The 22,104-nt window shown below is 35.2% G+C and overlaps 2 protein-coding genes across 5 annotated transcripts in view; one reads left to right on the forward strand and one right to left on the reverse strand.

Annotated features, from left to right (window-relative positions):
* Positions 1-22,104, reverse strand: part of Ndf (Nucleosome-destabilizing factor) — a 36,454-nt gene that overhangs the window by 12,300 nt on the left and 2,050 nt on the right. For 2 of the 3 annotated variants that reach the window (XM_013316099.1, XM_013316098.1), the window contains exons 4-7: positions 20,785-20,911; positions 20,096-20,239; positions 19,520-19,720; positions 17,865-18,038 (exon numbers count right to left, since the gene is read on the reverse strand). In XM_013316099.1, coding sequence (XP_013171553.1) covers positions 17,865-18,038; positions 19,520-19,720; positions 20,096-20,239; positions 20,785-20,911 — 646 coding nt within the window. The remainder of the gene's footprint in view (positions 1-17,864; positions 18,039-19,519; positions 19,721-20,095; positions 20,240-20,784; positions 20,912-22,104) is intronic. The other variant, XM_013316100.1, reaches the window with a different exon arrangement.
* Positions 9,570-15,691, forward strand: LOC106120716 (immunoglobulin domain and leucine-rich repeat-containing protein 2). Of its 2 annotated transcripts, none has more exons than XM_013316096.1 (5): positions 9,570-9,964; positions 11,234-12,919; positions 12,994-13,141; positions 13,215-13,355; positions 13,567-15,691. In XM_013316096.1, the coding sequence occupies exons 2-5, from the start codon at positions 11,262-11,264 to the stop codon at positions 14,395-14,397; spliced, it is 2,778 nt and encodes a 925-aa protein (XP_013171550.1). In that variant the 5' UTR covers positions 9,570-9,964; positions 11,234-11,261; the 3' UTR covers positions 14,398-15,691. The 2 variants fall into 2 exon arrangements, with proteins under 2 accessions (XP_013171550.1, XP_013171551.1); XM_013316097.1 differs by lacking the exon at positions 9,570-9,964 and adding an exon at positions 9,971-10,067.

Here is a 22,104-nt window from a genome sequence, read left to right on the forward strand (position 1 = left end):
TAAAATCCAAATATTAACAGTTACTAAGTATTATAAAAACGATCAATAAGAGTTGCCAAGAGCCAGTGCCAAGTGTACAAAATGTGCGATGTACTCAATTATTGCCAGGTGATTAGCGGTGAGGGGGCCGCGGTGAGGTGAAGAGGGATGAAGGAATGCGCGTTGACGTCACGAGTCGTTGTCACTTCCTCTGCATAGCGTCAGTGTTTGCTAAAAAGATACCATCCGAAATGTGCTATTGTTGTCGAATGTTGTATGTATTGATAGTTCAATTTTTTACAACAATGTTGTGTACTAATTTATGAATTCAAATATTGCATAGATTTTTGTCACATACTATATTGAATTCAGACATGACGGCTGATATATATATATATATATATATACGTAGATGTTCCACGTATATACAAGAAAACTGAATTTTGATTTACGACATCGAAGACTAGTAAAAAGCGAAAGCGCAGAGACAAAAAGATGTTATCTGGTACTAGAGATGTGCCGTCAGAGGCGGACAACATAAAATATCACAAATCTTACATCTCTAGAAGTGTAATATTTCGCTATGTAGAGAAAAAAACTACATTTTAACGACCTAAAGCATAGTTTAAAGAAAAATGTAACTCTGATATTAATTATAGATATTGCAAGCGATTATAGACGTCAAACAAAACTAAGTTAAGCTAATAAGAAACCCTACCGCGGACAAGGCCAAGAGCCGGCACGTGCCAGAAATGACGTTAATACAGCAAATCTTCACTTTTTCCTGACTTGACGTAGGTGTTAGAGTAGGGTAGGGCAAATGCATAGCACAGTGGTTCCCTAATCAACTTCATAAACCAACCTATTTGTTCATCAAATTAAATGGAATAACATCCATTAAAATTGTACTATGAGTTTACACTGTTGTAAAACTCCGTTTGTCTAAAGGTATCTTCAGAACGGATGAACGCATCTCGACGGCATACTTATAGAACATAGTCATGAAGAACACATAGGCTACTTATTTAATAATATATGTTTATAGAGTGTAAAGTCACAAAGTCCAGTTTTTCAGTTTTACAATAAAAATAAACTGTAATGAACCCTTGTAACTTTATCTCGTAATTGACTTTATGAATGGCCGTCTTTAAAACATTGTAATGGTGTTATAAGAGACGTATGGAGTTAAGTATTTTACAAGGTTACGTTTATAAGAATATCCGTTTTTACGAAAGATTTAAGTCTTGTGTAGTAAAAAAAAATAACCGTAGAGTCTTTAATTGACCATGAAATAGTTAACACTAGTTAATCCAAACAGTTACGAAGAATAAACCATAATTATATAGGCAAATAAACAATTGTATAAAGTGATATCACGTTTATCTTTATGCTTCAAGAGTTGTCACGCGCGACTCCGTGCGCGCGAGATATAAAAAAAAACTAAATTAGTAGCCTATGTGTTCTTGCAGACTCGGTTCAATACCTATACCAAATTTCAGCGAAATCTTTATAGCCGTTCTGGAGACACCTTCTAACAAACATCCATCCATCCATACTTGCATTTATAATACTAGTCAGAAGTAAAATTTGATCGACGCATATCATTTCTTATTTTCGTTATTTTTATTTTTCCACCATTACGAAAACAAGAATAATAAAGTATTATAAAATATATGAACCTTTTAGCCGCATCTGTTATTTAATTTGTTTGGCACACATGAAATGATATTCTGATGTCGTCCAAAATAAACTCTATAATTGTATCAGAGTTTATTTTTCTAAACATCAAAAAAATTAAAATGAAGACCAAATGTTAAAAAAAATGCACCTAATAATATTTTATAGTATAATTATAATTATTAATAAAATCCAAACAAAGTTTTAATCGTAGATTAATAGAGATATAGAAGAGCAGGTGCAATATGTGCGCACATTCGTATAGTACCATCCAAATTTTATGGCGGATAGCAATATCGAACGAGATACAACAACACACAATTTTAGATATCGGTGGGACGTATCGAGCTGGTATACAATTTGAATTGTATAATACCATAGAGCTCGGTCAGCACTTTGTATTCTACATTTCTTATGACGCACGTATATTTAGTCTGTAATTTTTGCCAAGCCGCAGTGCACCAACCGAACAAGTTATATCTGTATCTAGAAATCTAGACCACGTTCTATATCTTAAATTTACCTGACGCTTCACCTACTTATTACGTTCACAGATAATATGGTATAGAACTAATTTTATTAATAGTAATACTCGATTTCATATAGGACAGTAGAAATATAAGATTGAAGTTAAATAACGTTCACTATATTTGATAAGAAATAATAAATAATATTTTAAATGTAAGGTTGTCAAATATAAAAGGCCACAGTTTTAGGAACTTTGACTGTAATCAAGTAACTAATCTAAATGACTCCAATTCAATAACATCCACGGGCGTTCCCACTTTCCGCCTTGTTCCGGAAAAACCGTTACGTCACCGAAAGCTTTGATTTCTTCGAGGTTACAGGTTTACGAGCACTAACGCCCTCATAACCTATTTCTCAATATGGTCAACTTTACCAAAACAATATTCTACTCTTGTACCAATATGTCTCAAAGAAAGTAATTGTTTTTATTAGTAAATAGGTAGTTAAGACAGAGTAGCACATATTGGAGTTTCGTAAACTTCTCAAAAATATACATATTGTTAGTAACTGATTAGTTAGGGTAGTTTCATAACAAGCTTCATACAGAAGCAGATGCTGCTTTTCAATTCTTCGTCATTGCGAAACGTCTGACATTTTTGTTTACTTACATTCCGTTGCTTTTTTTTATCATACATCTAACAATGTAATAAAGAAATCCTGTTTATTTAAGTAAAAAATAGAACTGTAGAAAACCTATTGCCTATTAAAAACTCTAGGAATATTATAGAATAACACAGTACCGTCAAACCATAAGTAAAATTGGTCTGTGACTGGCAATTGTTTTCTGCGTAATTTTGTTCCATTAACTAATAGTCAGTAGTACGGTGGGCGCCTCGTTCAGAGTTACTGCTATCCGTAACGATCTTTTACATCTGACCTTGTCTCAGTTAACATATTGTTCGCACTTCAAAATTAATAGTCTGCGGCAATTTCATGCGGCGTTTGAATATTTTTGAAGGATATTTTCCACGACTATCTTTCAACAACCTTTTTTGGTATAGGTATAGATCCCCCTTCAAACCTTATATGGGAAAGACGGGGTTATATAAGCCAGCATCAAAGAACTAATGTCTTATAGAGAGAAAATCTTAAGAGGTATCACTTATCCTATATTCTGGATACTGAGGTTAACGGGTTCAATTGAGTTTATTGGCCCTATGTGCAGTTCATTTCAACGTTTATATACATCAGTATATTTCTACACAGTACGATAGTGAGTCAAATAACAACTGATCCAAGACAATGGAAATAGTCAATTGCAATGCGTTATCGTTCCGAACGAATTTCACACAATATTCTGCGCATAATTAACTTTTACGACCTCACTTTCTTATTCCATAAGCATAACTAACACTCATATTTAAGATTTACTTCCGAACTCAGATTCAATTGACTCCTTAGAAAACCCCTTAGGGTAGATTTGTCATACTAGATCTTCTCTGAATTTGATACATATGGATATTTAAATCTTACTAATATTATAAATGCGAATGCTCGGATGGATGAATGTTTATTATATATCTCTAAAACAGCTTCATGTATCTCGCTGAAATTTGGCTTAAATGTGAAACATAGTCTGGTAGAACACATAAGTTACTAACATTTTTAATTCCGCGCGGACCGAGTCACGGGCGACTGCTAGTTATTAATAATAAGACTTAACATATCTATATTGGTATAAGAACGTTCTGATAAATTGGTCCAAATATACCAACCACCTACAGAGATGTGTCGCCAACGGACCGGCTTTAAATAGCTTTCCAGACAATCTTCATACTTGGATTTTATCCAAGTGTATCCTTCTGACACTTTGCCTAATAAAATAACGTACGTTATATTTACTTGTATAGCGTGAGCACGCTATTACTTTATGAATGAAACTCAATGGGGGTAATGAAATTGCTTTTTAGCGCGATACTACAATTAAATAGTTTTGAGTACGTTAACACGTTTCTTTTAAATCACCCACGACAATATAAAAACACTATCTAATACTTATGACGAAAACATTTTCCGGAACTTTAAAAAAAATGAATGATATTTGATATATAGGATGTTTTAAAATATAAAAAACAGTTCAGTCATTTTAGTAACGATATTATAAAAAAAATATTTACAATATCAAACATGAATTTAATATCGTTTTAAATTAAAACCTCTTGTATAAACCAAAAAAAGTGCTGTAAACAAATAAAACATGCTGTAAACAAGACGGGGAAGAGTTTTCTGTGAATTTTTAAACAGGTGCGAGATAATTGTATAAACAGAGTTAGCCTGTTTAGCGCATTGCATCGGATTTACGACCACAAGTTCCTACGTTGTAACTTTGCACATATGTAGCGTTGCCAGGCGTCCGGATAAAACCGGACATAGGTAGTCTTTTTGATTGCGTGTCCAGCCGAAATAAACGGTGTTCGGATTGTCCCGCCTTTGTTACGCTTTTTACATTTCGCCAGCGATAGTGACCGAGCGCAGGCGACGAGACAAAATCCTCAATAATATAGGGTGTCCGGCCTATCTGCCCAATTGTCTGACCAAACTAGCTAGTCTGTCCGGCTATTAGGTAGATTCATCGTTAACTTATCAAACTAATATAAAAAAGCGAGAGATGTTTGTAAAAGCTTATACAAATCGTTGATAGTAATGTCGCATCCAATCGATAAATTAAGCAAGAATAAATCTATGCTTCTCAATGTCTCTTGGGAAGCCTTGTCATTTGAAACGAGTATTCATTGCCACATGTTGCTAAACTTGATAGTAAGCAATCTATTATATTAATAACAACTACCTAAATATTATTAGTATATTTAGTAACCGAGTTCCACTACCAAACCAGAAAATCATGTTTTTTCGCTCAAAGAGAAAAGACAAATGACAATGCTATAATACATATTTTCCAGCAGTTGAAATATGAGGTTAGTACTATGAAATACGATTCTAACCTTGGCAGTCTAACCGTGGGTTTCTAAGACCTAAATCTCTGTATAAAACATATCGTCATTCATGTATATTTGACAGTAAGTGTCACAGATTAAATATATAAAACACTGTTATAATTCCATTCTACTATATAATTCATCTTTATATTGTAGAGATTGTGTAGAATGCTGCATATCCGTATATTTACTTACGATGTTACCGTATTACATGACCACTTCACATCGGGTATTGCGGTCAAGTGCTAATTAAATGACTTATGTAAAATGAAACATTTTTAAAACTTGCGTAAATAATCATATGTAAATAGACTAAAGATGTAGATTAGTACATAGCGGAACATTTACATAAACATTCATACGATTTATTTTATCTTACTTCTTACGTTTAGATTCGGCGCTGAAATTAACTACAAGTTTTTGGTCTGTCTTAATCCATCAAAATGACATGGATTTCAGATCTAGGTTAAACAAACTTACCGTAATGTGTTTTACTCATAACTTAAACGCTAGAAAGTTGCCTTGTTCATATGAACCCATTATACACTAAAATATATTCAACTAGCCGTCGCCCGCGACTCCGTCCGCGCGGAATTAAAAAGTTAAAATATAGCCTATGTGTTGTTTCAAACGACATCTATGCCAAATTTCAGTGAGATCCGTTGAGCTGTTCCGGAGATACCTTCAAACATCCATCCATCCTTTTAAACATTCGCATTTATAATATTAGTAATAAGTAAGATTTGCGCAGGTTTTCTTCGTTGCCTTTTAAAAAAAATCGTCTTTTTTTCAGAAAAACCCATTACTTCAATTTGTAAGGTTATACAGAATACTTTGATGAACAATTTAACTCAATATATCAGGTAACTTGTTACCAATGTCATAGTTTTGCTTGGCATACTAGCGAAACTATGTCAAAGCAACCGTGAACTTTAAAACATTTCAAGTATATGCTCGTGTAAACTAAAGCATACTAAATTCAAGGCAAAAGTTAAAGTTATTACCAAGGATTCACATAACAAATTATAAAGTTACTATAAAATGTGTAGCAATTTTATATAAATCTTACTAATATTATAAATGCGAATGTTTTGATGGATGGATGTTTGAAGGTATCTCCAGAACGGCTGCATGGATCTCACTGAAATAATCGCATAGTCTGGTAGAACACATAGACTAATTAAGTTTTTATTAAATTCCGCGCGGACGGAGTCGCGGTCGACAGCTAGTTTAAATATACAGTCGAAATTGGATAAGCGAGAAACCTCTACAAGCGAGTAATTTTCCGGTTCCTAGAAGTTCCAGACGGCTTCCATAAGCTGGAAACTTTTATTAGAAAGAAACCTCTATAAGCGATAGAAATATCGCGATTGTACTTTGATTATCCAGGTCCGACTGTATACAGTCAAGAGAGTCACCATAAAAGATATAATTTAGCAAATGTATATGTTACTATACGAAATTTTCGACTTTATTGGGTATGAATTCACCAAAACGGTTAAGAAATAATTGTCCTCGACTGTACATTATTTAGTACACACAAGATATTGTGTAACGGATTGTACTTATAAGGTGCGGGACTGAAGAATAAATTCCTTGGCTCTGTGATAAATGTTTATGTCAATAAGACTAGTGTAGACAGCATAGATACATTGTACTAAGTTTTAGTGAACTCAAAGTACAATCTTAATATTTTTTCCATTATAAATATTGGAAGAATTTTATAAATATTCTGTTTAAAAATATAGGTTAATTGAACAAATATCTTACAAGATTCAAAGAATAATCCTCAAGCCAAAAAAATATAATTTTTAACTCAAACAATTGCTTACTTAATGCTAATTCTTGTACAACTTCCTCTATAAATCGTTTATAAATGGTTTAATTGACAACGTATGTAACTACAAGCTTTTCCTTCCTTTATTGATTCAAAACAATGACTGAGCAAATTTTTTATCATCAAGTGTTTCCATCGTAGTTTCCAAGTTCATAATTATTCTACAAAGAATCAAGTAGAATTGCATATATTCTTTACGAGAAATAGCTAATCTTACTAATATTATAAATGGGAATGTTTAGATGGATGTATAGATAGATGTTTGGTAGAAGGTGTCTCCGGAACGGGTCAAGGGATCTCGATGCAATTTGGTGTGGATGTAGTTTTTTTTTAATTCCCCGCGGACAGAGTCGCCGGGCGACAGTTAGTGAAGAATAAATACTATAATGTTTCTTAAAAACATCACCAGTGTCCTTGTCTGAGAGAGTACTTGGCATCTTTGAAACTTTGATCCTTAACACAAATTAATCGTAAAAAAGAAAAAAGTTGGCACTCGGCCAACGCTCAACTTGACAATAAATTCCTCCCATCTTACATAAAGTACACGTATACACTTAAGTGGTTCACGTGGACCGCATGGGGTCTCAGCGTGTTCCCCAGGATCTCCTAAGGTCCTAGCGTGGGCCTGATGAGACCCAGCAGAAGGGTATAATTGTGGGATAAAATTAAGGATTCACAAGTACAAGTAGAAATATATTAATAATCGGATCATTGAAATCAGTAAAATTTCGAAAGGAGTCTACGTGGAATTGTTTGAGAATCTCTGCGTTATATTCAAATAGTAGCTGTTGCCCGCGACTCTTGTGTTCTTCCAGACTATGTCCTACATCTATGCCTCTCATCGAGATCTCGGCCGTTCTGGAGATACCTTCTAACAAATATTCTTCAATCTATACATCCAAACATTCACATTTATAATATTAGTAAGATTACGTAGTCAAAGCGTATAACAATTAGAAGGTGGCTTAATGCGAGTACAATTAGTGAATGTTTACCTGCATGCCGGTACGATTAGGTACACATCTACAGCTCAGTGCTCTTACGTCACATATACACAATAACACGTTATGAAGTCATTATCGTCGTGTCAATACAATTGAAATAACAAAATGACATAGAAACTTTGAACAAAGATAACTAACTATCAATAAGTATCAGGAAAAAAACATTTAAAATGAATGTAAGAATATAAGATACGATGGTTTAAAAGTGCACAAGTCGCTTCTAGAAGATTTAGCTATGCTCTGTTTGCGGGAGAACTGCCGCGCCCACTGCACTTGAAGCAGACTTGGTTATAACATATGTATTAACAGTAACTGTATTGAGGCAGTTACGATAATACGGTAAAATTCAGATAAATAAGAGTGCGCGTCGAATCCATTTGATATAGTTATAAGGTAAAATAAATATTCTTATTTGTTATAAAACATCAAGCTTAAATTTAAACAGACTACAAAAAAGGAGGTTCTGAATACTGTGTGCTTTTTTATTTTGTTACTTCGTAACTCCGTTTCAACGCATATGCAATTGCGTATGTCTATGGACAGCAGTCACTTCGCTATTTCTGCGATTTCAGGTGGCCGCTCGCTCGTTTGCCACCTTCTGATACAAAAAAAAACTCCGCTCCGGGTTGTCCGATTTACAACTCTTTGTTCTTCCAGACTATATCCTACATGAATGCCAAATGTCAGCAAGTTCCATTCAACCGTTTTGGAGATATCTTCTAACATAGATCCAACCAAACATTCGCATATATAATATTAGTTTGACATCAATATTCTGCACCATGTCCTGTCAATATTTCAAGTTTTATATCGTACGCTCCGTTTATATTTATTTGAAGATGCAAAAGAACATTTACATAAACACATAATTTGGTCTGATTACGGCGTGGCGCTGCCTAGCCTAGGCCAACTCTCGTATTATGTCACTATTATATCACTCGTATGTCCGACATTTCGAGGCCCGGGTTCTTTTCAAACAACCGGAACTAGTTTTAATAATAGTAAGTTGGTTCTGTACAAATTTAACAATGTAAAGATAGAAGTATTAGTGATATTCTATTCTGAAAATTTGACTAGTAGGTACGTGTTAAATATGTGTGTCTTGCAGATTGTATGAAGCTGCATGACCTATCCTACGCCTCGTTTGTAATTAAAAAATACAGTTTCAACTTACTATTTTATGACATGAAGATGTTTAAAGACATGTTTTGTGTTCCAATAACTTTAACGATGTCTAAAACGTGCGTAATAAAAAAAATATGATTATGCCTACTTTTTAATTCATGTTAGATACTAAATATCTTTAATATCAGGTCTAACGTAATATTTATTAATCTAATATAGTTACCGCAGGATAAAACAAATATAAGTTGTTGTTTTAAAAATAAAATAGTCCACTTTTTAAGTTAAGAAAACACAACATTACTCATGTGACTTAAATATTAACATTTTAAACGAACAATAATATCATTCCGGTTTTCATTGAAGTGTGTTGTAAAACCCGTCATTGTACATTTTGTCGTCGTATTGAAGCAAAGAAAATCCAACGGAATGGCGGGCAGCGGCGAGCGGCGGGCACACGCCGCCGTGCGTTGCCACTTTCGCTCCAACTCGGTCTCGTTCGGCCAACCTCGCATACGACAGCTGACCGGATTCGAGTGCGAGCGAGACACAAACAGTGTCTGCGCGCGTGACAGAAAGGGAGCGATACACCGCGCACGAACCAGCGCCGCCATTTATTTCTTTCAGTGCTCGCCTCCCGACTAGTGACAGCGTTTTTGATTATCGCAAGAGCTTACACGTTTTATTTGTGAAATTTGTGTATTCAAGTGTTATTAATATTTAATAAAAGTTTCTTGTGCAATTCATGTGAGAGTGAGAATGCTAAGCGGAATGATATGTTAGAAAAACGTACGCAAATCACAATGGCAGGCGCCCGCACTTTGGTTGTCAACATAAAATGAGATTATGCAAGTTTGAAGTAGGATGCGGACGAATATTAGGTAAATAATGTGTTATATCGTTGTCTAAATGAATTAACTGCGCGGTGTGTATGTGCATCGTGTTCACAGCTGGATTTTTGTAGATGCAGCGACGTGTTGAAAGGTGAGCTAGTAGCGACCGCGGGCGCTCCGTGTGGAGAGTGTCTAGGGACCGTATTGTCTACGTTTTGCATTTCACAGTATTCTTTCAATGCCATTGTTTAAAACAATCTAAAAGCAAACATTCAATAATCAAAGAAAATAGGGTTTTGAAGCAATTCTAACTTTTGTACAATTAGAAGTTTGACTAATTCACGATTAATTTTCACAATTTAATAACATTCAATTCCTTTAGTCAAAATCATAAGTGACAATTTAACCGGACATGGATAATTAACAAAACCTTTCCAAATAATTCTTGATAAGTATCAAGGTCTACGTGGCGATGTTTTATACAAAAATTACATACGAATTGTTAATAAGTTCATACAAAGATATTGCGAACAAAATAGTTCCGTCTGAACGAAAACATCTAATATAATGACTTAATTCTGAGTTTGATTCACAGACAATGATAATCCATTCAAATTATTATCATAGCAGTAATCTTATTGATTTACCCATTTTATGTCTAAACTGAAAACCTGATATTTTCTTTATTATTGAATTTGTATTATAAAACTATGATTTTAAACATAATATCTTTGAATGTGAATCATCAAATAATTGTGAACATAAGAATAAGTAAATAAGCCCTTGCATACAATAGAAAAAAATAATTAAATTCAGTTCTCCCTCCGTCAACATTACTAAAAAGATTTTTTCAAAATTCTATGTATTTTTAGAAATAAAAAAGAAACAATAAATTTTTATGAGAGGAAATAAAATTTATTATAATAAGCTATTGGCCACATTAATAGCCATGCTAATTATTTATGCCATGTACAGTCCGCTGTAATAAAATATTTTTATAACAATTGCTGTTTTATATGTCAAAATTAGACCTGCAAACATATCAATGACAATCTAAAGAAAGTGAAGAATAGTTTTAGTATTCAATTTCTCAATGTGGATGACATTAAAAAGTTTTAAAAGGCCATTGCTTCATAACAAAGTTATTTGAGAGGAAAGTCCGGTGATTTAATTCAATCATTTTAATTAGCTTTTTTAAATAAAATCAATAACTAATTACAGAGATTTTAATCTGTATAAAAAAATTTAAACTTGATCTATTAAGTGAAAATACTTTAAAAATAGGGAATTAAATGCATTAAATTTGTGTTGTTTCAGTCAGTAAGACTATGAGGGTTGTAAAATAATGTGGTGGCTGCACAAAATATTGACGCTGGCAATAATTTGCGCAGCTGTGGGGGAGGAGTGCCCCTCCACCTGCACCTGCTCCAGCGCGCGCCTGCAATGCTCCAACCTTACTATCCCTGGTAACCACCTCAACAAGACCATCATTGCCAAATATGGCACAGACCTCAGAAACATCACCTGGACGGACTCCGCCATACAGGATTTAGACCAGGATCTCTTTCTAGGCCTATACAAGTTAGAATACATCGATTTAAGCAGAAACGAAATACAAAGGGCAAAGGACGAGCTGTTCGCAAGACTGAACAATCTGGTATATCTAAACCTGTCGAGGAACAAGATTGACGACATACCTCGCAATACGTTCAAGTTTCTAGACAACTTAGAGATTCTGGACGTGTCACATAATCATCTTCACGTCATACCATTCCAGGTCTTCGGGCCACTGACTAGGTTAAAATATTTGGATATATCTCATAATAAAATCGCAACATTCTTAGACTACTTTTTTAAGCCTAACCGCCAACTGAAACAACTGTTCCTAAATAATAATAGCCTAGTCGAAATAACTTCTAAAGCTCTAGTCAACTTAAGGGAGTTGGAAATCCTCGACTTATCCGGCAATAAACTAGATTATATACCTAAGTCTATCTTAGATCATTTTGAACATCTAACAGATCTTAATCTTAGCTACAATAACTTCCAAAACATATCATACGATGCTTTTAAGAAACTATACAAATTAAAGTGGCTCGACATGGGCGGGAATAGACTCAAGTGGCTGCCGGCCGGGCTCTTCCAGAATAATGAAAATTTACAAACTTTCTACCTCGACAACACTCAGATCACAGTTATACAGAACACGAATTTTAAAGGTTTGATTAATTTACAGCGACTTTATATTAGAGACAATCGTAATTTAAGTGAAATAGAAAGATACGTTTTCGAAGATACGCCGGCGATAACACATTTGGATATAAGCGGCAACGATTTGACATTTTTACCTTTAAGCTTAGAGAAACTAGATAAATTACAAGCTTTGAGAATGAACAAAAACCCGTGGGCTTGCGACTGTCGCATGGCGTGGTTCGCGGCTTGGGCTGAAAAGAGGAAGGACATAATCAGATCCGACCTGAGCTGTCGCCGAGCATACCCCGGCGACATGCTACGTGTGCTCAACGATACCAACTGCAAACCACCACAGCTCATCTCGAGCAGCCCTCTGGCGCTATACAGGCTGCAGAGTGAAGCGCGACTAGAGTGCAAGTTCGACGGCAACCCAGCGCCCTCCATCACTTGGATCACACCGACTAGGGACGTGTTCCATTGGAATCCAAACCCGTTGGTACCAGACCTATTCCGGAAACACGGAACCGCACACGACCAATTCTATCGCTCAGTAGACAATGAGAGATCCCGTGTGAGAGTGTTAGAAGACGGCAGCCTATTAATCACTGATATACACAGAGAAGACACGGGAACGTATCTCTGTTACGCTACAAACCCTTCTGCCAATTTGACCGCAGAGGTGATTTTGAACATAGACCCGATGACAATGTTTGAAATAAAGATTTACAGTCTGATATGTGGAGCGTTCTGTGCCGCTTTGTTTCTGGGAATGACTTTATTGATTCAAGCTATACGTTATATCTTCTACAGGTCGGTTACGGTAATATTTTTAAACATTACTTATTGAAATGAACTGAAAGTAAAATCTAAATGTGACATTTCAGATTCCGACTTCTGGAGACGTGCTGCAGCTGCTGCGCATGCGTGAGTCGGGACGCGCCGCGCACGCGACAGATATACAGCATGCTGGACAACATCGAACAATACAAGAGACAGCAATTGGAAAAACTGCGAGAGAACTACGCTGTTCAGGTAAATGTTTGACCATTTTTTGAGTGTTTTATATAGAAATCGGGTTAGTCATTAATGTATGATAATTTTTAAGGTTCATCGGATCAAAGAGAACTGTACACAGCAAATGGAATGGATACAGAACAGTTATTCATCGCAAGCAACGCACCTGCGCAACATTAGAGATATCGGCACTAACCATTTGACCGCTATGAAAGACCAGTACTATGATCAGGTATTTAAAGTTATAATTAGTGACAATGTTTATGGTAACCTAGTATTGTGTTATTGTTTGGTTTATCTTATCGTATTAGTGTTTCATTTGTAGCACCAGATAACGATTGTCTCATTTTTAGCTATCTTATTAAGATAGTTTCGGTTTTTTAAATATTGTGATCAGTTACAAGAGTTTGTTAGTAACACTACGTGTACATTTATAAACGCAGGTTAAACGGGTTCGAGAGTACTCCACATCACAGTTGAACTGGGTCAGAGAGAACTACGTATTCCAAAGGAACAAAATACGAAAATTTAGCGCTCATCAGATACTTAGACTTCGCGAATCGTACAAATATCAACAGCAGACGCTAAATAAAGTGTTGGAAAATCTGCCGACGTTGTACTTTGAGAACTGCCGCAGTGGATCCTGCGGACGCAGCGACTCCATGCCTTTCGATCCGGACGTGGAAGTCATTGACATGTATCTCAAGACCAAGATAGAAAAATTGTCGCACCTTCCCAACCCGATCACCGACGACGAAAGCAAAATGTCAGTTTATTACACACCTACGGAGAGGTCCGTCAACTCGAGGCGAAATTCGCCGCTGACTATCCCCGAAGGCATTCACATCAACATGATAGAGCGTGGCCCTCCCAAACTGATGGCGAAGATAAAGCCCCTGCAGCCGGTTCCACCGCCGAGCCTCGACTACTCCACGCCTCCGTCGACTTCGAAAGCGGGCTTGTCAGTGGGACACGCAAAGTATAAGTGCGACAGAAGAGAGTTCAAGCCGTTCAGCGAGCCGTTGCTGGGCAGGGAGCGCGGGAGGTGCCAGCTGGCCGTGAGCGCGAGCTCGCCGGAGCTGCGGCGCGAGGCGGACTGCGAAGCGGCGCGCGAGCCCCGCGCGGAGGGCAAGGAGCTGCGCGGCGAGGCGGCTCGGGAGGAGCGTGTGCTGCTGGCGGTGGAGCTGGCGCAGCCCGAGTGCGAGGTGAAGCACGCGGCGGGGCAGCTGGTGTGCGGCGAGTGCGCGGGGCTGTGCGAGAACACGCCCTTGTAGTACAGGCTGCTCACGCGCGTGTTCAAGATCTACGCGGTGTCGGGCGGCACGCTGACCGTGCACAAGCCGGTCGACGTGCCGCTGACCGACTTGAGCGGGTTCACGCCGTCCTACGTGTGATTCTCAATGTTAGTGTTGAAGTGATCGTGTCGCGACTTTGTTCGAAGGCATCTTGCCGGGCCGAGGTGTCGCGGGGTGCGGACGCCACTCGTAGTGACCTGTGATAGACTGTGTGCGGTGCGGCGCGTCGCGTGCCCTGCGACCTTCTCGTACCATCTCCTAGTGGTAGGTTAAGGATACTGAGTCTGCTGTCGATGGTAGTGGAAAAAAATTGAAATGATTTTCTAATAAGTGTTCTTTCTATGGGTACGGAATGTGTAAATATGTATTGTTTGTTTCGATTTATTTCATTTCCATTCTGATGTATTTTTAAGGTATGAAAATCTTAGAGTATTATGCATTTTATATTTGTTCCGACTTAACTTAGGTAATGAAGGTGTAAGGAAATTGTTACTATCTTTGTTGTAATTGTTGCGATGTTATTGTAAATTGGTGTATCGTAGAACTGAGACGATCTCTTCCAATGAGCTATATTTCCTTTCACTGCAACCGAACTAGATTGTATGTATTATTGAGTCTGATTTAGTCAATTTTTATGTAAAAAAAATCATCTTAGTTTTATATATTTACGTTATAATATTAATTTATGTTTCTTTGCGTTTACCGATGCCTTATCGATCTGATGTGTAACGAGTGCAACAGTGATATGCCAAAATACTACAATCCAGCGATCATTATATTGTAAACGTTTCTTAATATGAAATATACAAATATTGTTGAGAATTTTCTAAATATTATAAACAAGAGTAAATAGTAAATCATGGAGAATAAATTATTTTTCAATGTAATCTCTCTGGTTTTATTTACGTTCCGCGGTGAACTGACGCGCGTGTGGCGATTCGTTATCTTGTCGGCAACAAAATAATTTGCGTGTTACGCTTGTAAATATTAAACACCATTTATATACTATGACGTACTCATCTTGTCGCTTTCATGTCATTTACATTGAGATCATGTTTTCAATAATTAAGTATTCATCATAAAGCTTTTACATAGTTCGACATATATAAATATGTTATAGTTTCACGTTCATATGTAAAAATACGCATTGCATAGCTATGATTACGATTAATGTACCGGAATAGGATCGGTAGACGGACAAATAAAACAATTACTACCATGAAATAGTTTATTTTCAACTAGCGATTCAGGGAAATTAATTCAAAAGTACGTCTAGTTTCCCATGTAGATATTTAAAAAAAATTACTATATTTGTAGGAAGTATGTAGATAATTAAATATAGAAAAAGATTTACTATTTGATGGAATAATATTTGCCAATGCATAAATTTAAATTACTTGTAAATAAGTCGATTTATTTTTTTAATTTATTCATCGTTACGCTACGCCCATCTAAAATTTTTTAAGGCAGACCACAGCAATTTTCCTATTTGATAAAAAAATGAGTCTTGACCTCATATATATTTTTGGGGATATTTAATTTCAAATACTGTTAATTTGTAAAAATATGCCACTAGTTACTGTATATAGAAATTAAAAAATAGCAAAAAAAAGTTAAAAATTTGTAAATGCAAAAAAAAAATTTTTTCAATTTAGCATTCATAAATATTCATTTAATTAGAGATGCGATAGATATAGGTTCTGTTCTGTTTCTTGTTTATGGCTCTCCCTCATCGGATTGGGCCAATGTCAAGTGTTTGATAGATATAGGATACTAGAATAGTACTATAAATAGTTCTCAAAATTAGTCTATTTCCCTGATTACTAATCAATTTAAAAATCAAAATATATAGATAATAAGAGTCGTTCAAGTTTCAGATATTTATCTAAATTAGTATTTGTGGTATATTTAATAGTTTTTTTCAATATACTCAAAGTAATTTTTGACTTGTCATTTGGCGTTCAATTAGTTAAGAAAATATCTAAAGGCATTGGTCATTACAATTAATGTTTTAGCTAAAGTGTTATAAAATAAAGTAAAAAAACGGACTATTTAAAGTAAAATTTGAATAATTATTCCTTCTTTAGATGTTTAGAGATAAAACATGGATATGCTCAAGAGGCAAACATATGTGTTACCCCAAAAAAAAATGAACACGTGTCAAATCCCTTGTCTATATGTTGCTATGACACGGACATAGCAATGCAATCGTAACGAAATGGTACTAGTGTTTACGTATGTCAAAATTAAAAATATATGCTATGATTTAATGGTAAGACCATTATTTGATGATTGAGTAAGGCTTGATACTACGTCATAGTAGCAATATGTTTTTGAAACGGAGGGGAAGGGGAAAGTCATCTGATGTTAAGTGATCCAACTATGAGTACGCACTGTTCACAGTGTTTCAACATTCACAAAAACATGTCTAGATCTCTACATAAAATGCTTTATAAGAATATTTCGGCGGAGCAAACTCATAATATCAAACATGACAAAGCCAACTCCATTTTAATGCCAAAAACCCATATGTGGGCTATCATCGCTTACTTCGCGAAAAATTTCTTTCACAAATCATTTGATGTCTAGTTCAAAGTCACTCGTTATCAAAGAAAAGGTGTCTTCATAAATAATATTAAATTTTATCATTAACTTGCAAATACAAATTTCAAATTAACCGTATCATAATTCCCTATTGTGTTAATTTTATATAACTTACGTAAAACTGAGTAAAAATATGCATAATAATTATATTACTTTTAATTAAATTTTAATTCAAAAACTAAATATAAAAAATATTTAGATGTCTTTAATTTTAGTGCAAATTATCTATAGTTCGTGCATTTCATAAATAGTATATAATATTTTTGCTTTTAACCTGTCCTATATATAAAATTGTTTATTTATTTATTAAACAAACTTCATCAGCTATCGTTTTAAAATTATTACAGAATTCTGAAAACTGTTGTTCCTTCCTTACAATTAAGAGCCTAACTATTTATGTTTGGGCATTTCTATATAACATATAATTATCTTTTTAGAACATCCTGTATCCTAAATCAATATTTAACCAAATTTGAAGTAGGTCATTATTCAAAAATAATGACATAGCAACAAGTCAATATAGTTACCGAGAACTATCGCAAACATTTGCTTGACCACTAGTTGCCAGAAATAAAAACTTTATCCGACACTCGAGTTAACAAAACTCTGTTAATAATAAAAACCATTAATAATACATTTATCCGACTTAAATAGGACCAGCCGAGTTACACCTATTACTTCCAAATTAAAAACAGATAAAAAATACAAAAAAAACCTAACACAAAATAAAACTTAACCCTGAAATAAGAGTTGAACCACCTAGAAAAATGTTAAGATCATAAAGACACAAAAGACTTTAAAATTGGCACTAAAGACCATTCAGAATCAAAATATTGACTTACCTTGGCCCCAGTTCTGTTCCACACGAGCACCTTATGCCCAGAATTGAGCAGGTTCTTGACAATGCCACTGCCCATGATGCCCAGCCCCAGGAAACCGAACTTCATCTGGCTGGCCTTGATGTTCTTCTCCAGCAGCGTCTCTGATACGTTCTCCAGGTCTAAAGGTGGTGTATCCTGAAATATAGGGCATTTGTGAGGACCTACTTTTTATAAGTTCCTCGTACCTTAATTGGTCACTAAAGACCCTTTAGTTAAGATTTATTATACTTATTCCTCACTAAAAGAGACTAGTTAATGACTACTACGACAGTTATACTTTTCTTATATTTATATTTAAATAAAAATGTTAGATTTAGCCAGCAACTATGTACTTAGTATATAGCTTGTTTTAATTATAGATAATGTAGTTTTTTAAGGACAAAAGAATATTTGAAATCGGTCCAGTACAAAAATACAAATCTTTCCTTTTATAATATCAGGTCGCGGCTACCACTATTCGAATCTTACCTCGAATCGAACCTTATTGATTTACAAAACATACTTATCGACTCGTCTTAAACTCTGGTCACTCCACTGACCACATCTATCACAGTTAGCTACCGTGTGGAAAATCTTTGTTTCAGACACGACGGTTCTACAAGCAACTGGACACTATCTTACATCTTCTCAAGTAACACCTTGACAACCGCCTGCCAAGACATCAATTGCAACATGGAACCCAACAAAGCAAAATGAATCATTTACAATCCATCAATGAAGTTACAAGATATGTACTAAAGAAGACTCAAGAATGTTTACAAGTCACTTAAGAAGTTAAATGAAGATAGAAAAATAAGAATCTATAAAACACAAAATTGTCGTCTTGGTCCTATCCATGAGTGAAACATTAAATAAATTCGATAAAATCCGTATAAATAGTTTAATTTCAATGCATAAACTAATCACAAAGGAGGTAAACTTATATTTAAAAAGGTAAACAATTTGAAGAAACGCTAGTTTTCATAGATTTGTTGGGATGCAAGTAGACAACTGTAATTATATAAACCATAGAAATAACTTAACGAATAGTTTTTGGTTTATTAGTACACAAACATATACTAATATTATAAAGAGGAAAGATTTGATTGTTTGGATTGAATAGGCTTCAAAACTGTTAAACCGATTTGAAAAATTCTCTCACTGTTGGCAAGCTACTCTATGTTAGTAACATAAGCTATATTTATTACTAGATTTTTTTTCAATTCGGCGTGGACGAATTCGCTGGCTACTGCTAAAATTGCTGCTTAAGCGTCAATAGCCTAATGGTTATGGGTACGGATTTCCGACCACGAGGTCGGGGGTTCGAATCCCGCCATTCGACTAATGTCGTAAACCATATCCTAGCACAAGTCTACAGCTTAGTTGGAATGGTTAAAGAAATATTAGTAAATTTACAAAAAAAATTGCTAATATTTAATTTAAAAAAAAAGACCAATAGGAACCACAAAATCACTCCTAAAGACAAATAGAGTATATAGCAAGCTCTGATCCCTTCCAAGAGTTTTTCATCAAACTCACTTCATGTAAAAGTATAACAATACATAACTCTTAAAAGTTAAAGATATTAAAACACGTGATTTCGAATTTGAATCGTGCGTTAAGTTTAGTATACTTACAGGTCTTAGTATATTGGAGGGTCGATGCAGCAGGCTGGATTTCTTGCTGAATGAATGGTTCAGCATAGAGGGCTTCTCGTTGGCGAGGTCTGTGTCGGTGAAGGAGCGTGCCACTCGGCGCACCTTCTTACGCGCCACACCTTTCAGGCTGGCTGATGACGACCGTTTGGCCGATTTCACCTTTGAAATGCCCAAACGTATCTATAAATGTTGAGAACTGCTTTATTACTTTAACTAAAGTAGGTATTTGTAGCCATGCAACTAAAATACTTTTTATTCTCTCTCTCAGTCAGTGTTCAGTTGGTAACTTCCGCACTCATAATTACATAAGTGGTACAAATGTTTTCAGATAGTATCTTAACAATAGCGAGTCGCGAGATGAGGTGCACTAACGCAATGTGTCATGGGCCATCAAGATATATATATATATATATAATTCGGGAATCTAATCCACTATTATTTTTAAACACAAAAACATACATACGAATTAAAACATCTCCTTTTTAAGTCGCGTAAAAAAATCTCGTTATCATACATGAAGTTTAATTTCTTTCAAGCTATTTTAAACTCTATTACCTTTGGCGTAGAGCTCTTTTTCTTGACTTCAGGTGATTGTTCTACTTCAGACTTCTCTTGAGAACTGTCTTCGTTCATCTCATCTTTGAGCTTATCAAACTCTTCCTCTGGGTTTCTGGCGTGTTCATCAATGTCACCGAATTTCTGACCCACAACAAAAATACCGAATAAAATAATTTTACGGCTAATTCAAAAAACTAACCAATAACACTGTGAAATTCGACTCTCCAAAAGAAAAGAGTTACATCTGAATATATGAACACCCTATATCAGACGTTACTCTATTCGCCAGGGTGGTCGATATCGCTATCTCTATCTTTTTCACAGAGAATGAGAGAGATCGCAATACTTTCCAATGTTACAATAGAAAACCATAAAAGTGCCTCACGCATAAATGAACAAACTGTAAAAACAATTTTGTAAAGAAAATACAAGCTGAATATAAATATATACTCATAATTAATTACAAAAATTCTAACCTACCAAAAAAATATTTAAATGATTTAGGTATGACCCATAGTATGTCAATAAGACAATGCAAAAAATTATTACTGTCTTACTTATATTCATTAATTGGCCACTTAGGAAGACCCTTAGTATAGATTTCCCATACTATGTCAACTCTCACCAGTAATACTAGTGAGGAAGTTATATATTAGAAAAGATCTTTAGGCAGTTAGAAGACTAACCTCAGGGTTGACAATAAACTCCTCGATTTGGTTAACAGCCTCCTTGAAGGCTGCAGTCTTGCTGGACTTGATGAGCTGCTCTTTGTGCTCGTGGTACGGCTTTATGTTGTGCTCTTCTATCCAAGCGCTATTCAAACATATTACGAAGAATTTCAATCCAAACATAACTAAAATATCTCTTATCATATACGTGTTTAATTGATATTTTCGCTGGGAAAAATCATAATAATATTTAAAGGATAAACACAGGATAGGCAAAAGGAATGAGAAGTGGAGAGTGAGAGAGGACGAGTAGGAAAAGGAAACATACTTTTTATATTTATTATATTCTCTTTACGTGATGCTAGCTGTCGGCCGCGACTCCGTCTACGTAGAATTAAAACAAAACAAATTTAGTAGCCTATATGTCCTTTAGACTATGTATGCTTAATTTCATTGAGATCCGTACAGCCGTTTTGGAGATACTTTCAAACAAACAAACATCCATCCATCCAAGACGGAATGATGACGGAAGAGAAGCAACTGTAGTAAAATATAAATATTTAGTGCAATTACCGCTACATACAAAAAATAATGTTATAAACAAATCAACTACAACTAAACAAATATTAGGTTTTAAAAAGTTATTTCAGAGCACAATTCTAAGTGAAGAAGGACGTAAGAGGGGGAGGGGAGGGGGAGTGGGCTGCGCATCGCTCAAGACTGGCAATCAAAAATATTGAAACTCTCATACATACAAACAATAACACTATCTATGTACATAAAGTGTTCGAATAAAATTATAAGTCACATGGAGAACATATCAAACATTTTGTTATACAGTTATTGTGCGTTTCCACTTTTAAAAAGTCATACAGAAAATATAGTCATCTAATTACTTCTCATATACGAATGTTGAAGAAAAGTAGTCCATTGATAAATTAGCACATTTACATTTGTATAAATCTTTACAATATTTATTATCTCTAAAACGGAAACATAAGAATGCTTCTTAGTAAATTAAAACTCCATGAACACACCCGTCACCGTACCGCGCGCTCGTCAAAGGTGCGAGCGAGACAGATCAATGCGTTTGCTATACTTCCGTCTCGCTTCATCACAGCGGACTCGGCAAAGGCGCGCGGTTTTGGCGGGAGCAGAGCGACACAAATTAGTACATTGCATATGCATAGGTTACAAAATAATTTACTATAGTTTAATGTTTTTTTACACATACAGATAAGTGAAAACGCTTATAAAAATAAGCAAACTTTTTTTTTACAAAAATATCAAAAAATAAATAAATCATAACAATTATTAATGCTACAATGAACATTAAAA

Source organism: Papilio xuthus, unplaced genomic scaffold (assembly GCF_000836235.2).
Source record: "Papilio xuthus unplaced genomic scaffold, Pxut_1.1 DF826949.1, whole genome shotgun sequence".
In the NCBI taxonomy this organism is placed as follows: Eukaryota; Metazoa; Arthropoda; class Insecta; order Lepidoptera; family Papilionidae; genus Papilio; species Papilio xuthus.